At 53.9% G+C, this 19,339-nt stretch overlaps 1 protein-coding gene across 3 annotated transcripts; it reads left to right on the top strand.

Annotated features, from left to right (window-relative positions):
• On the top strand, nt 1–18,793 carry CBX4 (chromobox 4). 3 transcript variants are annotated; one of them, XM_043496360.1, is made up of 8 exons: nt 1–6,134; nt 6,211–8,919; nt 9,415–10,097; nt 11,983–12,233; nt 12,349–12,392; nt 13,236–13,301; nt 15,327–15,393; nt 16,528–18,793. In XM_043496360.1, exons 4-8 carry the CDS (start codon nt 12,165–12,167, stop codon nt 17,857–17,859), a joined length of 1,578 nt encoding a protein of 525 aa, XP_043352295.1. In that variant the 5' UTR covers nt 1–6,134; nt 6,211–8,919; nt 9,415–10,097; nt 11,983–12,164; the 3' UTR covers nt 17,860–18,793. The 3 variants fall into 3 exon arrangements, with proteins under 3 accessions (XP_043352295.1, XP_038227455.1, XP_043352293.1); XM_038371527.2 differs by having other exon boundaries at nt 6,211–10,472; XM_043496358.1 differs by lacking the exons at nt 1–6,134; nt 6,211–8,919; nt 9,415–10,097 and having other exon boundaries at nt 11,970–12,233.
• The last annotated feature ends 546 nt before the right edge of the window (nt 18,794–19,339 follow it).

Genomic DNA, 19,339 nt, shown 5'->3' with positions numbered 1-19,339 from the left:
CCTCAGCCTGGATCAGTTCCTCAGATTTGTCAACTAAAACGAATGGCTTAGTTGTGAGGATCTCCCTCACGTCCTCTGCAATGAAAACTGATGCAAATAATTCATTTAGCTTCTCCACAGCAACCTTGTCTTCCTTGAATGCTCCTTTAACATCTTGATCGTTCAGTAGTCCCACTGATTGTTTGGCAGCCTTCCTGCTTCTGATGTATTTTTAAAAATGTTGCTGTTTGTTTTTGTGTCTTCTGCTAGTTGCTCTTCAAGTTATTTTTTGGCCTGCCCAGTTATACTTTTACACTTGACTTGCCAGAGTTTATGCTCCTTTCTATATTCCTCAGTTGGATTTGACTTCCAAATTTTAAACAATGTCTTTTTGCCTCTAACTGCCTCTTTTACTCTATTGATTAGCCCTGGTGGCATTATTTTTGGCCCTCTTGCTTTATTTATTTATTTTTAATTGGATGTATACATATAGTTTGAACCTCTATTATGGTGTTTTTAAAAACTTGCCATGCAGCTTGCAGGCATTTAACTCTTGTAACTGTTCTTTTAATTTCCATTTAACTATCCTCCTTACTTTTGTGTAGTTCCCCTTTTTGAAGTTAAATGCTACCATGGTGAGTTTCTTTGATATTTTCCCCCCTAGAAGAATGTTAAATTTAATTACATTATGGTTGCTATCACCTAGCTGTTTAAATTCTCCTCTTGGACCACATCCTGTGTACCACTTAGGACTAACTCAAGAATTGCCTCTCCCCTCATGGGTTCCAGGACTAGCTGCTCCAAGAATCAGTCATTAATGGTGTCTAGAAATGTTATCTCTGCATTCCGTCCTGAGGTGACATGTTCCAAGTCAATATAGGGATAGTCGAAATCCCCCATTATTATTGGTTTTTTTGGTATTGTAGCCTTTCTAATCTCCCTGAGCCTTTCACAATCACTGTCACTATTCTGGTCAGGTGGTTGGCAGTATATTCCTGCTGCTATACTGTTATTATTCAACAATGGCATTTCTGTCCATCGAGATTATATGGTACAGTTTGATTCATTTAAGATTTTTACTATATTTGACTCTATACTTTCTTTCACATATAGTGCCACTGACCCATCAGCGTGACCTACTCTGTCATTCCTATATATTTTGTACCCTGGTATTATCGTGTCTTATTGATTGTCATCATTCCACCAAGTTTCTGTGATGCCTGTTATATCAATATCCTCATTTAATACCAGGCCCTCAAGTTCACCCATCTTAGTGTTTAGACTTCTTGCAATTGCATTCAAACATGTACAAAATTTGTCAATTTTATAAGAAGTCTGTCCCTCTCACACTTACTTCCTACCAGGACCCAAGTCTCCTGCATTGACTCCCTGCTTCAGAGAGCTGAGCTGTCATTTCTCTGCTCCTCCGAAGTAGCCTGTTGTCTAGTAGGAGAATTAACAGGAATAAAGAGATGGAATGTAGTCATCTCAACACAAGGAATAAATCCTTAGGACATCACGCCAACTGGGAGGATTTAGGAGATTTGACTGGCCAGATTTTGTCCTCCAAGCTGCCGCCACCCATCTGCAAATTCTGCACTACTCCTCTTGCAAATGGTACCATGTATGTTTTGCCTCCCAGCCGCTCCATCAGCCACAGGAAAGCAAGCTCCATTGTGCTTTGTTAATCTGTCTGTAAAAGTTCATTGTATGCATCCCACAAGTGTCTCATTCTTGTGGATTTTACATGCAGCCAGGGTGAGAGTTTTCTCTCTGACCTCACTGAGAAGCCAATACAAGAAGACAGAATTTACCTTACCTGACCAGTAGCTCCCAAAGCCAAGGTGTCTGACTTACAGGCAATTCAAGATTTAAACTTTATTTATAGCTTGTGAAGTTGTTTTCATCTACAAACGATGCTCACACTTGGCCTAATTCTCAATGGCTTTGTCTACACTAGCCCTTTCCCCCTATAATTTACCACTGTTGCTGCCACTGGTGCAACTCTATTGGTGGTAACAATTGTGGGAGTTCCAGCATGGCCATGGTGCTAGCAGCCACCAGCATTGTATCCCTGTGCCATTTAGATCTGCTATTTAAAGCCAATGGCTGGTCTACACTAGCGCTCGTGCTCCTACTGTTGCTCCCACTGGTGGACAGATTCTTGAACGGGGGTGGGCTTTTAATGGGGCCAGAGTGAGGGGAGAAAGCTGGCATTAGCTGCAGAATGTTGGATAGACTCCAGGTGAGTGGTGTGAGAATCATAAGGCCAGAAAGGAGGAGGTTGTACCAGTCAAGACAGGGGCTGTAGGGCATGAACACTGGGTTCAGTAGGAAGAACGGAGAGGAAAAAGCAGCTCTCTTGAGAAAGGAGATATCATTTTACAGTCCATTTTTCTGACCATGACTACACTTTGGCCTTTCTGTACCTCAGTTTAATCCCTTAACCCTCTGTAACAATGGGTCTAACAATCCTTGTCTACTACATTGGTATGTTGTGGTTAATAGATTATTTTCCAACATGCTTTGTGCCTCCACCGGAAGGTAAAAGCTAAGGGCAAAGTGCTTATGTAAAAGGTCCATTACATGGGGGGATGGGTGGGTGTCACTTTAGCCAAAGGAGCTGATGTGGTGGGGACACTCCCCTGGTTTATAGAAAATTATTTGGGTTCCTGTATGGGATTTTGAGTAAATCTCAGCTGTTGTTCCAGCAGGAGCTCTCTCTTTTCTCCCCATTGTGAGAGCTCTCTCTCTTGCTGTCACTGAACCCAGCAGTGCTAACGTTGGGTTTGAACTGTGAGGCACAGGGAGAGGTTGTATTTAGAAAGAGACAATAATTGCAAGTCAGATTTGCTTGTTCAATACGCTATTGACAGATTTGCCTTGGCAACCTGGAGCAGGGTTTCATTGTGCGCGTCTTACCTCATGGCATCCTATTGATTTTTTTTTAAGCCTACCTACTCAGCCTTTCCTTGTCTCCCTCTTCAGCCTGGTGTGTGACCCCATGAAAGGGGATATTATCACCTGCATTTCAGACTGTCCCAGGCTTCAACAGCAAAGGCAAGCCAGGCCTGACAAAGGCAAAAAGACACCTACACAGGCCTGACTCCTTGTGGGAATGAATGGGAACTAGTGAGAGCTGGAAACATCCCCCTCCCCCCCAGGCCTCCAAGAACACAGTCACAAAGGCTAGTTGCAAAGTCCAAGCCCTGATGGGTAGGCCCACTTTCCCATGGAGGAAATATTGGAGCTATTTATGAATTACAGTAGAACCTCAGAGTTACGAACACCTTGAGAATGGAGGTTGTTCATAACTCTGAAAGGTTTGTAACTCTGAATGAAACGTTCTGGTTGTTCTTTCAAAAGCTTACAACTGAACATTGACTTCATACAGCTTTGAAACTTACTATGCTGAAGAAAAATGCTGCTTTTAACCATCTTAATGTAAATGAAACAAGCACAGAAACAGTTTCCTTACCTTGTCATATCTTTTTTAAACTTTCCCTTTATTTTTTTAGTAGTTTATGTATAACACAGCACTGTACTGTATTTGCTTTATTTTCTTTTGTCTCTACTGCTGCCTGATTATTATATGTCTGGTTCCAAATGAGGTGTGTGGTTGACTGGTCAGTTTGTAACACTGGTGTTTGTTACTCTGAGGTTTTACTGTACCTTCCTGTTTTTGTCTTCAACCTGATGTGATACCATATGGTTCCCAAGACATCACCAGTCCCTCTATAGAGGACAGAAAGAAAATCTGAACACCCATACCATAGCCTGGGTGTCTTCTCTGGGAGATTCGAGGATTAGAGTTTAAAAAAGAATCTGTTTGAATTGCTGCTATTGATATAGTCTAATGAGTGACATGAAAAATGATTGCATATGTAATCAGTGCTGCTTGGTAGCCAGTGTATAGCAGGTCTGCAGAAGATATTGGCATGGTAGGTAGAAGAGAAGATGGTACATCTTTTCTTTCAGAGAGACAAAATTCAAACCAAAATCCATCACTTATGCCCAGGTCTTTTTCAAGATAAACATTTATAAATAATAATTAAAATAATAAACCCAGATAGACAGCTGCTCAGTGGTAGAAGGACGGAACATGGCTTGAAAGTATTTAAACAATGTGGCTTTTGGTCTGATTTCTTAACACCTGCAGGAAATCCATCTGTCTCTGGCTATTATTATTTGTACTGCAGTATCAGTCAGAGACCCTAATCAGGATCAGAGCCTCACTGTGCTGTGCTCTGCACAAACATAAAATACAAAACAGTCCCAGCCCTAGGAGTTTACAATCTAAATGGGATCCTACAATCAATTTCTCTATCTATTTCTGTCTAGTTGGAGTACAGTTGAGGGCAGAAGCTTAGCTTCTTAAAATGAGCACACGTACATTTACTCTGTTCTACAGATAAATAGTAATCAGAATAGCTCTTTGTGCTGGTGTATTTTAGAGACAAATACATTTTCACATTTTTTCTATTTAGTAAATAATAAATAAAATGTTTTATTAAATCACCACTATCCTGATATTTGAAAGGCAGCAACATATCTCTTACTTCTTTACATTTGAAAACCTTTTTCTCTCTCATATTTGCAATATTTCCAGCATCTTGCTAAGAAGAGACAGCAGTTAAAAATGTTCAGAAGAACCAGCTCTCTTTATCAGGGATATTTTATGTGGTTTCACTGTCTATGGAATGAAATAAGGCATCATTTTGAGAAACTACAAGGGAAAGGATGTATCAGTTCATGAACCTCCAGTATTTGAATGAGGCAAAAAATACAAAATCACCACTATTATAATCATTACTGTCAAATCATGTGCAATCAGCCTCATAACAGAAACCAGATGAGCATCCTGCAGAAATCTATAGTGTCAGATTGAGTAGTGAACTATTTGAATCGTTAGAAATGGAATTATTAAAATGCTTTTAATGCTGGTTCTCACCTTTATATTTTACCAATAGCTCCATATCTTGTACCTGAGGCAGATTTTATGAGGGTGCAGAATGGATCTATTCATATGGTTAGAAAAATAGAGAGAGACAGCTTTGGCCCCTTTTATTGTCTGTTCCCAGTCGCGCCTTAAGAAGAAATACCGAGCTGCTCAGAGCACACCCAGCCATTCAGAGTTCTGGGAAATCAGCTTGGGATAAGTGTGGCCAGACTGGTGAGATGCCCCAATTTCTCTGCTGTGTTTCTAACTGCACATGTTTGAACACATTTTCCAGTTCACCCAGATTCGAGGGGGTTGCATCATAGTGTTCCACTCCCTGGGCACTTCATTTTCTTGCAAACATTTGGTTTTGCTCCACTTGTCTTTTTTGGCAACAGCAAAAGGTTGGCATGTCAAAGTGGGTTAACAAGCTGTAGGGGCATACATGTCAATGAAAATATAGTTTAAGGAAATTGCTCTTCAGTTAAAAAAATCCTTCTTGTATGTGCTTTATTTCAGCTGCTATTCCCAATGGATAATAATTCGTACACTAAGCCACTTCAGACCTCCAGGGAAATCAAAATTGTAATATCAGTTTGCTTTTTATTGGCTCAGTTCTGTGATAGCACAGGCACTGTCTTTGTTGTGCTTTTAGACACAGGTATTTATAAACTGTGGCATTCAGCACTCCCTCTGGTTGTACACTTGCATTTCCTTTCATTAAAAAGTAGTCCTCCTGTAAGTGACAAACCATTTCTTGGTACTGTCATTTTCTTTTCTGCTAAATGCTCAATGAAATCTTCTTACTAAACTTCATGTTGTGTTTCATTGTTTTCCCCGTTAAATCTATGGGGCAGAGTGATCTGCTCACCCACTTAGGAGCAGGACCCCAATCTGCTCTTATTTACACCAGTGTAAGTCTGGAATTTGAAGTCAGTGAGTCTAGGTAGAGAGCTGGCACAAGGCTTTCAGAACTTAAGTGATGTCTATGGCTTCTACACTCCCTCTGGGCAGGGATTCATTTTACACTAAAGTTGAAGCAAATCAGGCCTGTCTGGGAGTTTGCTGTTCAGGAGAGGGAGTGGGCAGCTCAGGCCCTGTCTTTAGTGACTATTGGAAAGTCTCTTCAAGGTTTCAAGGACAAGAGCATTTGAACTTTAGTTAGAGATCAGCTCAACTAGGCAGCTGCTTTGGTCACTGTCACTTTGTTCCCTAGGTAGATCCGATGAAGTGAGCTGTAGCTCAGGAAAGCTTATGCTCAAATAAATTTGTTAGTCTCTAAGGTGCCACAGGTAGATTCAGGCAGTCAGGATTTCAGGGAGACCTGGGCTTTGCTAGCTAAGTCTTCCTTTTTGCGGTAGGGAGAGGGGATACTTCCACTTGTGACCAGAATGGGCTGGGGGAGCAGAATTCTGTTGAGGGAAGGGGGAACAGCCTTCCCTGGCAGCCAGCTCAGCCCACTCGGCATGTCCGCCTCTCACTTGGCTTTGCTCTGGCCTCACCACCTGCTCTCAAGCCAGGGCACTCCAGGTGTGACCCCGCTCTTGAGCCCCTGTTTGACCACACTCTGGGTGGGAGGATGTTCTCAATAGCAGCCGTCGGGGACAGTGAGTTTCCCCTAGAAGCCCCACCTTGGGGAGCCTTCTGGCCAACTGGAGGAGAAGGGTGACCACAAGTGCCTTGGGCTGGCTAGGAGCAAAGCCTGCTCGCTGTACCCCCCTCCACTCACTCCAGCCCTGCCAGGCAGCTGGGCCCTGCCCCAAGCAGTCACTCCGCGCCCCACATCTGAATGGGGTGCTCTCTGGGTCGCTGGAGCCTGGCCGAGGGAAGGTGAGCTGATTAGCTGGCTGGGAGAACGCGCCCCCTGCCCTTTACTCCTCTGTTTCTCCCGCAGATTGCTGTGGGCCGCAGCGCCGCTTTTCCCTTTGCGCGGCTTCTTCCACCTTTGCGCGCTGTGCGCAGCCGCAGCTCCTGCGCCTTTTCCTTCTGCAGAAAAACTCGCCCTCGCCCTAAATCGTTACTATTTCCATCCTGCCTCTTTGGCAGGCTTTTGCTAGCTGTCTCCTACTAGCTGCCAAAGTGTCCTTCCTTTCCGCCTCCCTCCCTGTCCCACACGTGCGCTGCAGGGAAGATGGATGGGTGTCAGGCGCAGCGCAGGAGACGTTGCTCATCGATTTTCAGTTGGAAAATGAATGGGCATTTGATTGCCTCCCTCCCCCACTCACTAGCAAAACAAACACACCTCTGTACAGAAGGAGGTAGGGCTAAAAGCCCCGCTGTGAATTGCAGACAGAGGCTAGGAGAAGCTTTTATTTCCTTGCCACAGAGAACCAGGGCAAGTCAAGATCATCCCATCCTGGTGCTTCGCTGGACCCTGCCCACACGCGGTCCGCGCTGCAGATCCTCCTGAACAAGGGAAGGCTGGAGACAGGAGCCGAGACCTCCTTGGCTGCTTCCAGCCCGCTTCATTGCCGCGGCCGGGACGTGCTAATGGGGCGGGCGGAGCGGGGGCGAATGGCCCGTCTCGTTGTATCTCGGAGCTCCGCTGCCCTCCGATCCAGGCACCGCTCTTCACACGTGGTAGCCAGCGCCCTGGCTGGCGTCACCAAACCCGCCGGGGAGTCCCTGGGCGGTGATGTGCGGAAATCCCGTCTCTCCCCCGCGGGAAAGGGGCCCAGCCGTCCGCCGTGCGAGGGCCCAGTGACCATCCCTGCTCCGGGGAACCTCCCTGCTCCGAGCCGCTGCGGGCCCTGCGCGCTTCTCACTCACCCTCGGCTCCCAGGTGCAATGGGGAACCCGCCTCGCACTCCAGAGAGGCGCCGCCTGGACTGAGCGCGGCACAGAGCCCCGGGAATGAAGAACCCAAGGGAGCCTCCCCGACGCCTGCCCTGGAGCTCCCCTCGCGGTCACTGGCCCCCGGCACATCGGAGGGGAGCCGCTCGCAGCGTGCCCGGCCTGGGCAGCGGGGGCAGCTCCAGGACCTTCCTGCTCAGGTCACCAGCCAACCCCGAGCTCCAGCTTCGGCACCTCGCGGGGCGCCATCGGGGGAGGGGGCGTGAGGCCTGCCCTGGGGTCCCTCCCGGGTCTGTTAAAGGGCGGAGGGGCACTCAGCCTCCCACTGAACCGTTAACTCTTCATTCCCGGTTGCGGCGTCTCCGCGGGTTCCAAAGCGCCCCCACGCGCCGAGAAACCCCGCGTGGGGAAAGAGGGGGGGTAAATCCTGCTCTGCGCCGCCCGGCCGCCGCTGCACAGCGCTTGCGGGGAAATGTCTCCTCCGACTGGCGGCTGGAGGGGGCCGCGCAGCCGGGCCCCCACGGTAACCGACTGCCCGGCGTTGCCGGTGGCTGGGATCGCCGCCCCCAGCGCAGGCGGGCGGCGCAGGCTCCCGGCACGGAACAAAGGCGAGCCCGTGCCCGTTACCTGCAGCTGGGGGCAGGGGCAGGCCCAGAAATGCCTCGAGGCAGGTCAGAAGCGGCGCCGAGCAACCGAGACTCTGTTGACAGCTGCAATTTTCCCGGCTGCCTCGCGCTCGCTTTGCTCCGCTCGGCAGGATTCACCTGCCCGCCCCGTGCCTTGATTTGCTGCTTTCTTCTGAGCCCTCCCTGGCGCCCCAGGCTACTTCCTGAACTGCATCCCCAAGGCGCGACTCCGTGCGTGGGGTGGGCAGGGGAAGATGCCCACGAGCCCAGCTCCCACTCGTGTCCGAGGAAGACCGACGCCGGCTTCCCCCGGGCTTTTGGAGGCGTGGTTTGGAGTCGCGGAGACCTCAGAGCCAGCAGCTCATCCTGAAACTAGCGGGGAAATCGCCCCCGGCCGGAAAACCCACGGGACTCCCCGAAAAGCAATCTGCGCTGAGACGGGGCGAGCTCCTCGCCAGCCCCACCCTGCCGCCGGTCCAGGGCATGTCACCGCTTGTCACTCTTCCTCCTCCTGGCTCTCCGGCTCACAGGTCAGCCTGTCCGGCCATGCACCCCGGACTCTGGCGGGGAGGGGGGTCAATTGTCATTCATAGATACTAAGGTCAGAAGGGACCATTCTGATCATCTAGTCCGACCTCCTGCACAGCGCAGGCCACAGAATCTCACCCACCCACTCCTACGAAAAACCTCACCTATGGCTGAGCTACTGAAGTCCTCAAATCGTGGTTTAAAGACTTCAAGGAGCAGAGAAGCCTCCATCAAGTGACCCGTGCCCCATGCTACAGAGGAAGGCAAAAAACCTCCAGGGCTTCTCCAATCTGCCCTGGAGGAAAATTCCTTCCCGACCCCAAATATGGCGACCAGCTAAACCCTGAGCGTATGGGCAAGATTCACCAGCCAGATACTACAGAAAATTCTTTCCTGAGTAACTCAGATCCCATCCATCTAATATCCCATCTCAGGGGATTAGGCCTATTTACCCTAACTATTTAAAGATCAATTAATTACCAGAATCCCATTATCCCATCATACCATCTCCTCCGTAAACTCATCGAATAGAATCTTAAAGCCAGCTAGATCTTTCCATAAAAACAAGAACCCAAAGTCTCCCCCTGCGGTGAAATCTCGTGGGATTGTTTCCTCGCGTTATTATAACCGGCTCTTTTCTGCCTCCGTTTGCTCCAGAGAAGGCCCCGGCTCACGCCCCTCTCTGGCCGCTCCTGCTCGCGGAGTTCCGCGTGAAGAAGGGCAGCGAAGGGAGATGAAAGCCGCAGCCCCTGCCCCACTGGGCAGCCCCAGCTGCACCAACCTGCGCCTGGCGTTACACACAGCCCGCGTGGGTTATTTCAGTCCGAGGGAAAGGGCTGCAGGGCAGGGGTCTCCTGGGACCCGAGCGAAATCCGGCTCCCTGGGGAGCTGCCCACGCGGGACCCCCGGCACTCGAGTTCGGAGACGTGTTCCCTAAGGGCCCGGATTCCTTACGCTCCAGCGAGCGGGGATTTCAGGGAGGCGCTCTGGAAATCCTCCGCCGCCCCCCAGTTCCCAAACTGCCCGGCCTTGTTTTGCAGCGGGGGAATCACGTTGTTGCCCATCGCTGGGTGACCCGGCGAGTGCCACTGACCCGGCCCATGCCAATGCTCCCCAAAGGCGCAGGTTTCACGGTGGACTCTGGCGAGGTCTCCTTCACCTCCAAGTCCCACCCAGGCGCCCGGGGCTCTGCTACTGCTCCCAGCCCGGCCGCCTCTCGAGCAGCCGCGCAGGTGGGTGACACGGAGAGGGGAGCGCTCGCCCAGGTCCCACTCTCACGGGGCTGCGCTGCGCGGCTGGTTTCTCGGGATCCGGCCCCCGGTGGCCCCGCACGAGCCTTCGCTTGTAGGTGGGAAATAAACAATATGATGCAACTTTGTTCAAGTCCTGCCACCGCTCTGCGAGCAGCTCGAAACGGGCGGTTCCTGGACGGCCGGAGCGCGCAGGACGCGCCTTACCTCCGCCCGGTGAGTGATACAGCCCCTTTCCCCGAGATTTCCGAGTCAGCTTCCCGTGCTCCGTCCGCACCCCAGCTCCCAGGGCAGAGCTAGAAGGGGGTCGCTAGGCACTGCCCCGCCCTGACACGTTGGCTTCCCTTAGGGCAGAAAGTAAGTTGTGACTCTGGCTCTGCACTGAGCCCCGGGCCGCGCGCAGGGGGATAGTCAGACCCTGCCTCCGACTTTGCAAATGCACATTTAATTGTTGGCCAGGGAAATCGTTTCGCCCCTCTGGAGCGTTTCCTGGATCCAGTGTAAACGGGGCAGCGTGTCGCTCCCAGCCTCTGCAGCGCGCCGTTGTCTCCAAGCCCCTGGGGCGTGAGGAATTCCCCCCAGCTCCGCTCGCACCCTCCTCCCCAGTCCCGGGTGGGGCGTGAGGGCAGCGAGGCTCTGACGGAGGGACACGCGGCGGGCGTTGCAATCCCCCTGCACTTGCCAGGAGCTTCGCGGGTGGCATATGGTGCCCCCCGGCTAATGCCGAGCGCGGCTCAGCCAGCCCGGCTCGGGGGACGCTGTCTGGGGCTTTGCCGACGATTTGTTGGATAGGATGTGGTGGGTTAGGGCAGCAACGGGAGCTCCCCAGCCGCGGGCTGGGCTGTGTCCATCGCTTCCCCTCTGGGTCACCATTAAACCCCCCAAAGAGCAACCCCCCCTTTTGTCCGGCAGGGCCCCGCAGACTGGGCAAGGCCCTTCCTCCCTGGGATCCCGGGCACGCTGCAGGGGAGAGGCCGGGGCTCCTCGGCCTTCGACTTCCACAGCTCGCCGCCCTCCTCCGCGCTCTGCCTCCCTCCTGGCCTCCCTCCTTTCTCCCCTGCTGCCTCCCTTGGCTCCATTCCCCCCGGCCCCGGTCAGGTTCCCGGAACCACGTGGGGCCCTCCTTCCTCCATCCCCTCGCCGCCAACCTGGGTTAGCCTCCTGCCCTGGCACCTCTTGTCCGCCCGTCCCCCGCCTTTCTCTGTAGCGCCCCGTTCCTTCCCTCCGTCCTCCCGGCTCCTTCACTTCTCCAGCCCTGCGCCCTCCCTGGGCTCCCCTCCTCCGCCATCTCGCCTCCTCCCCCGTGTCCTCCCTCCCGACCTCCCCTCCGGCGGCGCCTCGGGGCCCAGAAGGAATCGCCCCGCCGCCCTGCAGATCTCAAAGCGCAAGGGCTCGGGAATCCCAGCCAGCCGCAGTGTCCCCGAGCCGCTATTTCGGAGGACCCGGGAATGCGGGATCGGACGGAGGAGACCCGAGGGCTGGGATTATTCCTGCATCCCGCGTGTTACCCAGATCCTGTAAACCCCCCCCCGCTCCCGCCGCTGCTGCCCGGGGGGGTCCAGGCCGACCTGCTTCTCGCCTCACGTTTGCCCCTTTCTCGCTCGTTTGCCCCCTTTCTGCCCTCACTGGACGGGGGTGGGGGGCAGACACCTGCCCCGGTCGCTCTGCTGCCCGCTGCTGGAAGCGCTGGACACGGGGCAGCTCCGCGCTACCGACAGCGGCTCTGCAACTGTGGCCGCGCTGCGCTCCCCCCGCCGGCGGCCCAAGAGCCCCCAGCTCCCCCCCCTCCCCGCGCCTGCTCCCCCGCCCCTCTCTGCCCCCGGCCCCGCCCCTTTCTCGGTCTCCTCCCGCTCGCTCTCCCCGGCAGATCTGCACCAATCCGCGCGCCCCGTCTCCCCTTGACGGACAGCCCGGCCCGGGGAGGCCCCGCCCGCCTGACGTCTCCGGCCGGGATTTGCATGAGCTGCGGTGCCGGGGCGGCTGGAGCTCAGTGTCTGCGGGCGCAGGACGCGGAGTGCGGCGAGCTCGGGCGCTCGGACCCTCCCCAGCATGGAGCTGCCCGCCGTGGGGGAGCACGTCTTCGCCGTGGAGAGCATCGAGAAGAAGCGGATCCGAAAGGTGAGGCAGAGAGGGAGGCTGCGAGCGGGGAGTCGGGGGTGCGGGGAGGGCGGTCGGGGCTCCGCGGAGGCAGCGGGGCTGCAGCTGACGCCTTCCCTTTTCCCTCCCCCCCCAGGGCAGAGTCGAGTACCTGGTGAAATGGAGAGGCTGGTCCCCCAAGTAAGTACCCAGGCGGGGAGCTGGGCTGCAGCTGGACCAGGGATGGGGGCTGCAGGAGCAGGATCCCCGGCCCAGCCTGAGCTGCAGAGAGCCCCCCCGCACCCGATGCTTTCTGCTCCGGGAAATGCCACCGTTAATGCATGCTCCAAAAGAGGCTGGGGAGAGGCCAGAGGGGACCGGGGAGCCCGGCAGAAGCAAGGGGAGGGAGAGAGAGGCAGACGGTGACTGATGTGCAGCAGAAAATGGCTCCTTTCCCTCCTCGGGAGCCAGGCTCCATATTGCAGAACTGAGCAGCGGGGAAATAATTTAAAACACGAAATAAAACGCCCCGCCGGTCCTGAGCCCCCGATCCTGGCCGAGGAGGAGGCAGGGGGCTGCCACCAGGGCGCTGCCACGGGACGCGGGGGAGGTAAACCCTGCCTCTGAGCACCGAAGGGAAGGAGATGTTTGCGGGTGGCAGAGTATTTGGGGTTTGCATGACAGTGTCTTGCAGGGAGGGGCTGCTCTTGGCTCTGGGGTTTGGACTCTGCTGCTTAGACCCTGGTCAGCACCACGGGTGTTAGTGGGGCTAGGACAGGGACTTTGGGAAATCGCATCGTGACATGCTTAGAATTCTTCAGGAATAACAACTGCGCTAAATAAACACCCCCCCGCCCATCCCCCTCTCCGGGTAGCTGGAGTTCGAAATGCGCACTCTGCAGTGGGGCCAGGTGCATGTGGATTCAATGTGCCTAACCTGTAAGATGGCCCCTGGCAGCTCACCTGCAAGGGGAGACCTCCCCCGTCTCCCTTCTGGGGCGCACCGGTCTGTTGCTCAATGGCTCTTCTTCTCCCCCTTGCAAGATATAACACGTGGGAACCGGAGGAAAACATCCTGGACCCCAGGCTGCTGATCGCGTTCCAAAACAGGTGAGCGCTGCGATCCTGCGCCGACCTGGCCTGGCAGCGGGGGAGGGGAGGCGCAGAACCCAGGCGGCGCGGCTGGGGCTCGGGGAGAAGGGAAGGGGCGTCCGTGCCGGGGGGCAGTGGGGCCACTTTCTTGCCTGCCTGGGTTCAGTGGTGGGGAGGACCTAAGGCGGCGCGGGGGCCGGGCCTTGCAGCCGGAATGCCTTGCGCCGCGCTGTGCTGCTGAGCTGGGCACTGGCGGCCCCGGAGCAGCCGAGCGCTCGGCCCCGGCCCCCTTGCAGAGCCGAGCCTTGCAGGAGCGCAGCTCGGAGCGAGCTGGCATTGTGCAATTGTGAATGCGTCACGGAACTTCACTTAACCCCTTCGGGGCCGAGGCAGGGGCTTGCAGCTCGGCAGGTTCACGGGCGGGCTCCGGGCATGTCGGCTGCGGTGACGGGGTGTCACGGGTGCAGTAGCGGCGCTGCGGGGCGGGGAAGAACCGCCCCTCTCCGGGATGGAGATTGCACCTTCCAAGGGAGAAGCTCGCGAGGTGCAGTCCCGCCTGCCCGGGGTGCAGGCAGCATTTCCCTCGGCTAATGGCCCCCAGCCTGTCCCCGCAGCCCCCCCGCTCGCTCGCCTGCCTGGGGGGACGGAGACGGCGCCGCTGCTCCCCGCTCGCGTTTGGTGCATTATTTCCCGCGGTGTTTTGGCGCAAACTGTAAACTCGAGCCCGTGGCAGGCAGGCGGCTAGCGCGGGAGACGCTGCTCTCCCTGGCTCCGGAGCGACCCCGCCTGGGCGCGTCCTGCCCGGCCGAGTGCCAGGCGCTGCCGAAGGAGTTCACGACCCTGCGGCCCAGGCACCGCCGGGCGCACTGCCGCGGAGCAGATGCGCTGACCGCAGCCGCGGGCGAGCCTCTCTCGGCCTTCGGTCCCGGCCCTTCCCCGGCTGCTGGCTAGCGGGGCAGTGCCCAGGGCCCGCTCCCACTGGGGGTCCAAATACTCGTCCCGCCCCTCCCCCCACGGCGCACGGGTGGGGGGGGGCTGGTCACCTGGAGGCCTCCCGCCCGGGCAAGCGGCCAGCGATGCTGGCCCTGCTCCGGAGCCGGGTACCCGGCGCTCGAGGGGTGACGGCCCCGGCCAGGGGCTTGCCCTGGCCTCCCCCCTACAATGGGGTGGTTCAGCACCAGCGGCCCCTCCCCCCGCGGAGACATCGGCCTTTAAGGCCGCGATTCTGAGTGACGGCTGGCGGGCTCGTCCTGTGAATCCTAATGAGCTCATTAGCGTCGCCGCGGCTGCTGATTCCGCGCGGCACGTGCCGCCCACACCTCGCCGGGCCTCCCGCGCCGGCCTCCGGCACGGCGGGGGCTCCCGCTCCCGTCCCTGCCCGGCGCCCGCTAGTGCAGGCGATGCCCTTGTCGCCGCGTGCTCTGGAAATCCCGCTCTCTGTCTGCGAGCTCTGCGCGTCGCTGGTGAACCTCCGCGAGCCCTGCCGGACGGGGCCACAGAGAGGAATTTGCTGTGTCTTGTTTCCTCGCTTCTGCGAGGTCTTTAGGGTGCGCGTGAGGGAGACTTCGCATTAATACAGGTTTCAGAGGAGCAGCCGGGTTAGTCTGTATCCGCAAAAAGAAAAGGGGGACTTGTGGCACCTTAGAGACGAACCCATTTATTTGAGCATAAGCTTTCGTGAGCTACAGCTCACTTCCACTGCATGCATCCGATGAAGTGAGCTGTAGCTCACGAAAGCTTATGCTCAAATAAATGGGTTCGTCTCTAAGGTGCCACAAGTCCTCCTTTTCTTTTTTCGCATTAATAGCTGGTCTTGCTGCCTGTTCCCGGGACCTACCGGTCCTGCTGCCTCTCTACGAACCTCAGCAGCTCACTTCTTTGCTTGTCCAACTATACACACTGTTGGCCCCATGTTCTTCACTGTAACGTGTCTCTGTCTAAGTGATGTGTGCCGAGAATTAACGCGGCTCCCCTCACCCGCCCAATTCTGCAGCGTGCTGTAGGAAAGTAATTGCATCGCTATTGATTTTTATGTTCCTGCAGGGAGAGGCAGGAGCAGCTGATGGGATACCGCAAGCGAGGACCAAAACCGAAGCCGCTGGTCGTTCAGGTGAATTCAATAAGCCGCAATGTTCTTTTTCTAAGGAACCCCATTTTTAGCACAGGCTTGAGAATATTCACACTCCGGAAAGTAAATGCAATCTCTAAATGGCAATCTTTCCAAATAGACTGATTAAAGCCACTTAGTTTTGTTTTTAATATAAACTCCCTTGTTTCCTCTCTTCTCCAGGGAGGAGCATTTCATCTGGTTTCATCATGCTCAGGATCAGTGTGTACATACAAATCCCTTGTTAATTTTAAATGCCAGATGCAGCCCCTCCCACTCCTCTCCACAACCAGCCCCATCCCCCCATGCCAAACTCTGACTTCATCATTCAATCAAAGGTGCACAATATCTCAGTGTAACAATGAGCATAAATTGGGACAGACCCCAGAAAGCGTGAAGAGAAGAAAAGAGCCCATTGCTGCAGGTAGAGGCTTCCTGGTGGCTACCTTGCTGGGGAGCTCCTGGATATTTCTTTCCTGGCAGATCTCATTCCCCATCTCTCCATTGTATTTGTATGGGTCTGTCTCTAGCTATAAACATCGCTTCTGCCCAGTGTGATGGAAGGTGGCAGTGACATGTGGTGCTGTTACACACCAAGCCTAGCTGCAGATTGCTTTGGCAAGAAGAAGGAGGCTGGACGCAGTGCTTTGTTAAGCTGTGATGACACTGTTTGCATTTTTAGTTTTCAGAGTAGCAGCCGTGTTAGTCTGTATTCGCAAAAAGAAAAGGAGGACTTGTGGCACCTTAGAGACTAACAAATTTATTAGAGCATAAGCTTTCGTGAGCTACAGCTCACTTCATCGGATGCATTTTTAGTTGCCACTCTCCTCAGCAGTCTGCATTCTGCCTTGGGTGTATTTCACCCACGATTTACCTTTGCCTAATAAGGACAATTGATTGAAGGGTACTTTTTACTACCTCCAATTAATCTCAAACAACGTGGAGCCTTTAGATCAGGAACAGGCCACAGCTTCTTATGTTAAGGCCTGTAGTGTCCCTTCCTGTCAGCTGCTCTGACTGCTCCGTTTCACTATGTGTGCATAAGCTTGTTGAATGGACTCCTGCAGAAGTGCTGATCTCTTGTGTGAAGTAGTCCCTTGGTGGGCTCTTGCTAAACTCGCTGAATTTGTGTTGCAGCTCCCTTCATTCGCACGGCGCTCCAATGTCCTCACTGGACTACAGGACCCTGCCGCGGACAACAGGCCGAAGCTGGAGCTGAGCTCCTCTGGCAAGAGCCAGCAGCATCAGTACGAACTCAACAGCAAGAAGCACCACCAGTACCAGCCCAATGGTAAGGAGAGCAGCATGAAGCACCAGCCACAAAGCAAAGGGAAGTATTACTACCAGCTGAACAGCAAGAAACACCACCACTACCAGCCTGACCCCAAGATGTATGAGCCCCACTACCAGCCCAGCAGCAAGGAGCCACAGAGCCAGGCCTGCTTGGACCACAGCAAAAGCCCCTTGGTCACCCATCCAGACAAATGGGCTCACAGCCCAGCCAAGAGCCTGCTGAGCCCAGTAAAGAACCTGGCTGGAGAGGGAAAGAATGGAGCTGAGAAGAACCTGTCTAGTGGCACTGGGCCGCCTTCCCGTGATGGCGTGACCAACAATGGCATTGGGGGCAAAATGAAGATTGTCAAGAATAAGAACAAGAACGGGCGCATTGTGATCGTCATGAGCAAGTACATGGAGAATGGCATGCAGGCAGTGAAGATCAAGTCCGGGGAGCCGCCCAGGAAGCGGACCACTGAGGAGAGGACTCCCAGGAAGGGCGGGGAGGAGAAGCAGGAGGCCTGGCGAAAGCATGGGGAGGAGAGGGTGGCAGGCAGTGACCCCAAGAGTAAAGCTGGACTTGGGGGGGGCCCACCCTTCACAGAGCTCAGAGGGAGCCCCAGAAAGACTCCCCCTGCCAAGGAGGCACCTCCTCCCCCTGAGCAGCCTCTGCAGCTCACCACCAAGCCCAACCTTGTGCCCTGGTCCCTGGATCCCAGCCGGGAGCACAGCCCTGCCCCCATGGGACTGAATCTCTCCACCCCAGGCTCCAGGAAGCGCTGCCTCTCTGAGCCGCATGAGGAGAGGGAGCCAGGCAAGAAACGCCTCACCTCACGGAGCATCAGTGCCCCCACCTGCCTGAGCCCCCAAGCACCAGAGAGGCCCGAGCACCCTCTCCCAGCCACCCCCCAGCCAGAGGTCATCCTGCTGGATTCGGACCTGGACGAGCCCATAGACTTGCGCTGTGTCAAGCCCCGGGGTGAGTGTGAGCTGGCTGTGGCGCAGGTGAAGCCAGAGGTGCCGCTGGTGCTGACGGAGAAGCCGGCAGTTGAGCCTCAGCAGCAGCAGGAGGCAGATGGGGTGGGAGAGGCAGAGCCCCTGCAGGAGTTCAAGCCCTTCTTTGGGAATATAATTATCACGGATGTGACCGCGAACTGCCTGACCGTGACCTTCAAGGAGTATGTGACAGTGTGAAAGGGCAGAGGCTGCTCCCCATGGGGAGGGACCCTGACACTATCCTGGAGCTGCCTGCCCCTCAACCCCCTCTAAGGTATTGTCACTGCCCTGACACCCACCTCCCTCCCCTCCCCACCACGGTGACTGCAGCACTCATGCAGGGAGAATCCCATCAGATGCCTCCCTGCCCAAGAGGAGGGGAGGGCAGGACACAGTGACTCTGCCCCTGCTATGCTGGGGGTATCCTCTACTGCTGCTCCATCCCTGCAGTCCCAGGGACTTGCAGGTATCAGGACACACAAGGATGGGGCCGGCCAGTTACTCACAGAGTTACATAGTATTATATTTTAACAGTGCTAACTTGTCGAGTGATTCTTGCTCCCGTTTGTACGTGGTGTTATTGAAATGTATTGTTTGAGCTGAAAGCTGGTCCCTCTCTGGCCATGCTAATATATTTATTTGTAGGTATTTATATAATGAAATATAAATCCTAGATTTATGGAGTCCCTAGATCCCCTTATAAACTATATCAAACAAATATTTTGTGTTCTTTTTAACCATTCAGCATTTGTTAGTCTCATTCCTTTGACCTGTCTTCATGAGCTGCAGGACCATTCCCTGGTATATATTTTTTGATACTGTACATGTGTTGTTTCTATGTCAAAAATAAGTTCATTATCTAAAGCTAAACAAGCTATTATAGAAACTGCTGCTACTAGAAATGTCTAAATATAAGCTTCCTATTATTAATTGCTTGAATGTAAATATTAAATGGAGATGTTGAAAGTGCATTTGATGTTCTGCAGCTAGCATAGATCTGATTGCAAAGACCAGCTGTTAGAAGGTGGGGCCTAAGCTGCCAGTGGCACTTCCTGGTTTAAGGACTGTATTGTGGACGAAGAAAATGTATCATGCAATCATTGCAAAGGACTATAAACCTTTACAAAAACTACTGGAAGTTGGAGTGCATTTGTTACTGCTTATACACAGAGTACTAAAAAGACCTCTGTGTGTGTGTGAAATTACATGACTGGGTTTCCCCAAACAGGTATTGTTAATATAAAGCAAGAACTGAGGTAGTTTTCTTAAATATCTAGGCAAGATTGAAGCCATGTAGAATTTCTGCTATTAAGAAGGCAGAGTTGAGGGTACTTGTTGCATAAGATGTACAGATGTCCTACTTTTGTTTTCTTGATCTTCTGAGAAAACAAAACAGCACTAAGGCAATGGAAATTTTCTTCCCTCCATGCCAACTTTCTGCTCGTGCTTCATGTAACTCCCACACATGCAGAAGGCCACTTTGCTGTTTAAAACTACGGGCCTCCTTTTTCAAAAGCAAATAGTGATGGTGGGTGCCCAAATCAAGGCGTCTTGCAGGGGTCTGATTTTTGAGAGGGCAGGTACTCCGCAGCTTCTAAAAATCAGGATCCTACAAGGTGGCTCAGCCAACCTCTTGTACTTGTCAAATGATGTCCATAAAGGCAGATCACGATTGGAT

This window comes from Dermochelys coriacea, chromosome 14 (genome assembly GCF_009764565.3).
Source record: "Dermochelys coriacea isolate rDerCor1 chromosome 14, rDerCor1.pri.v4, whole genome shotgun sequence".
Classification (NCBI taxonomy): Eukaryota; Metazoa; Chordata; order Testudines; family Dermochelyidae; genus Dermochelys; species Dermochelys coriacea.
Note: the sequence above shows the minus strand (reverse complement) of the source record. Positions and strands in the feature narration are given on the sequence as shown.

Excerpts from the sequence above, each read along its gene's own strand:
- CBX4 (XM_043496360.1), top strand. The coding sequence starts at position 12,165 with ATGGAGCTGCCCGCCGTGGGGGAGCACGTCTTCGCCGTGGAGAGCATC. Across the intron at positions 12,234-12,348 it reads AGAAGAAGCGGATCCGAAAG|GGCAGAGTCGAGTACCTGGT; the intron begins GTGAGGCAGAGA and ends CTCCCCCCCCAG. Across the intron at positions 13,302-15,326 it reads CTGATCGCGTTCCAAAACAG|GGAGAGGCAGGAGCAGCTGA; the intron begins GTGAGCGCTGCG and ends ATGTTCCTGCAG.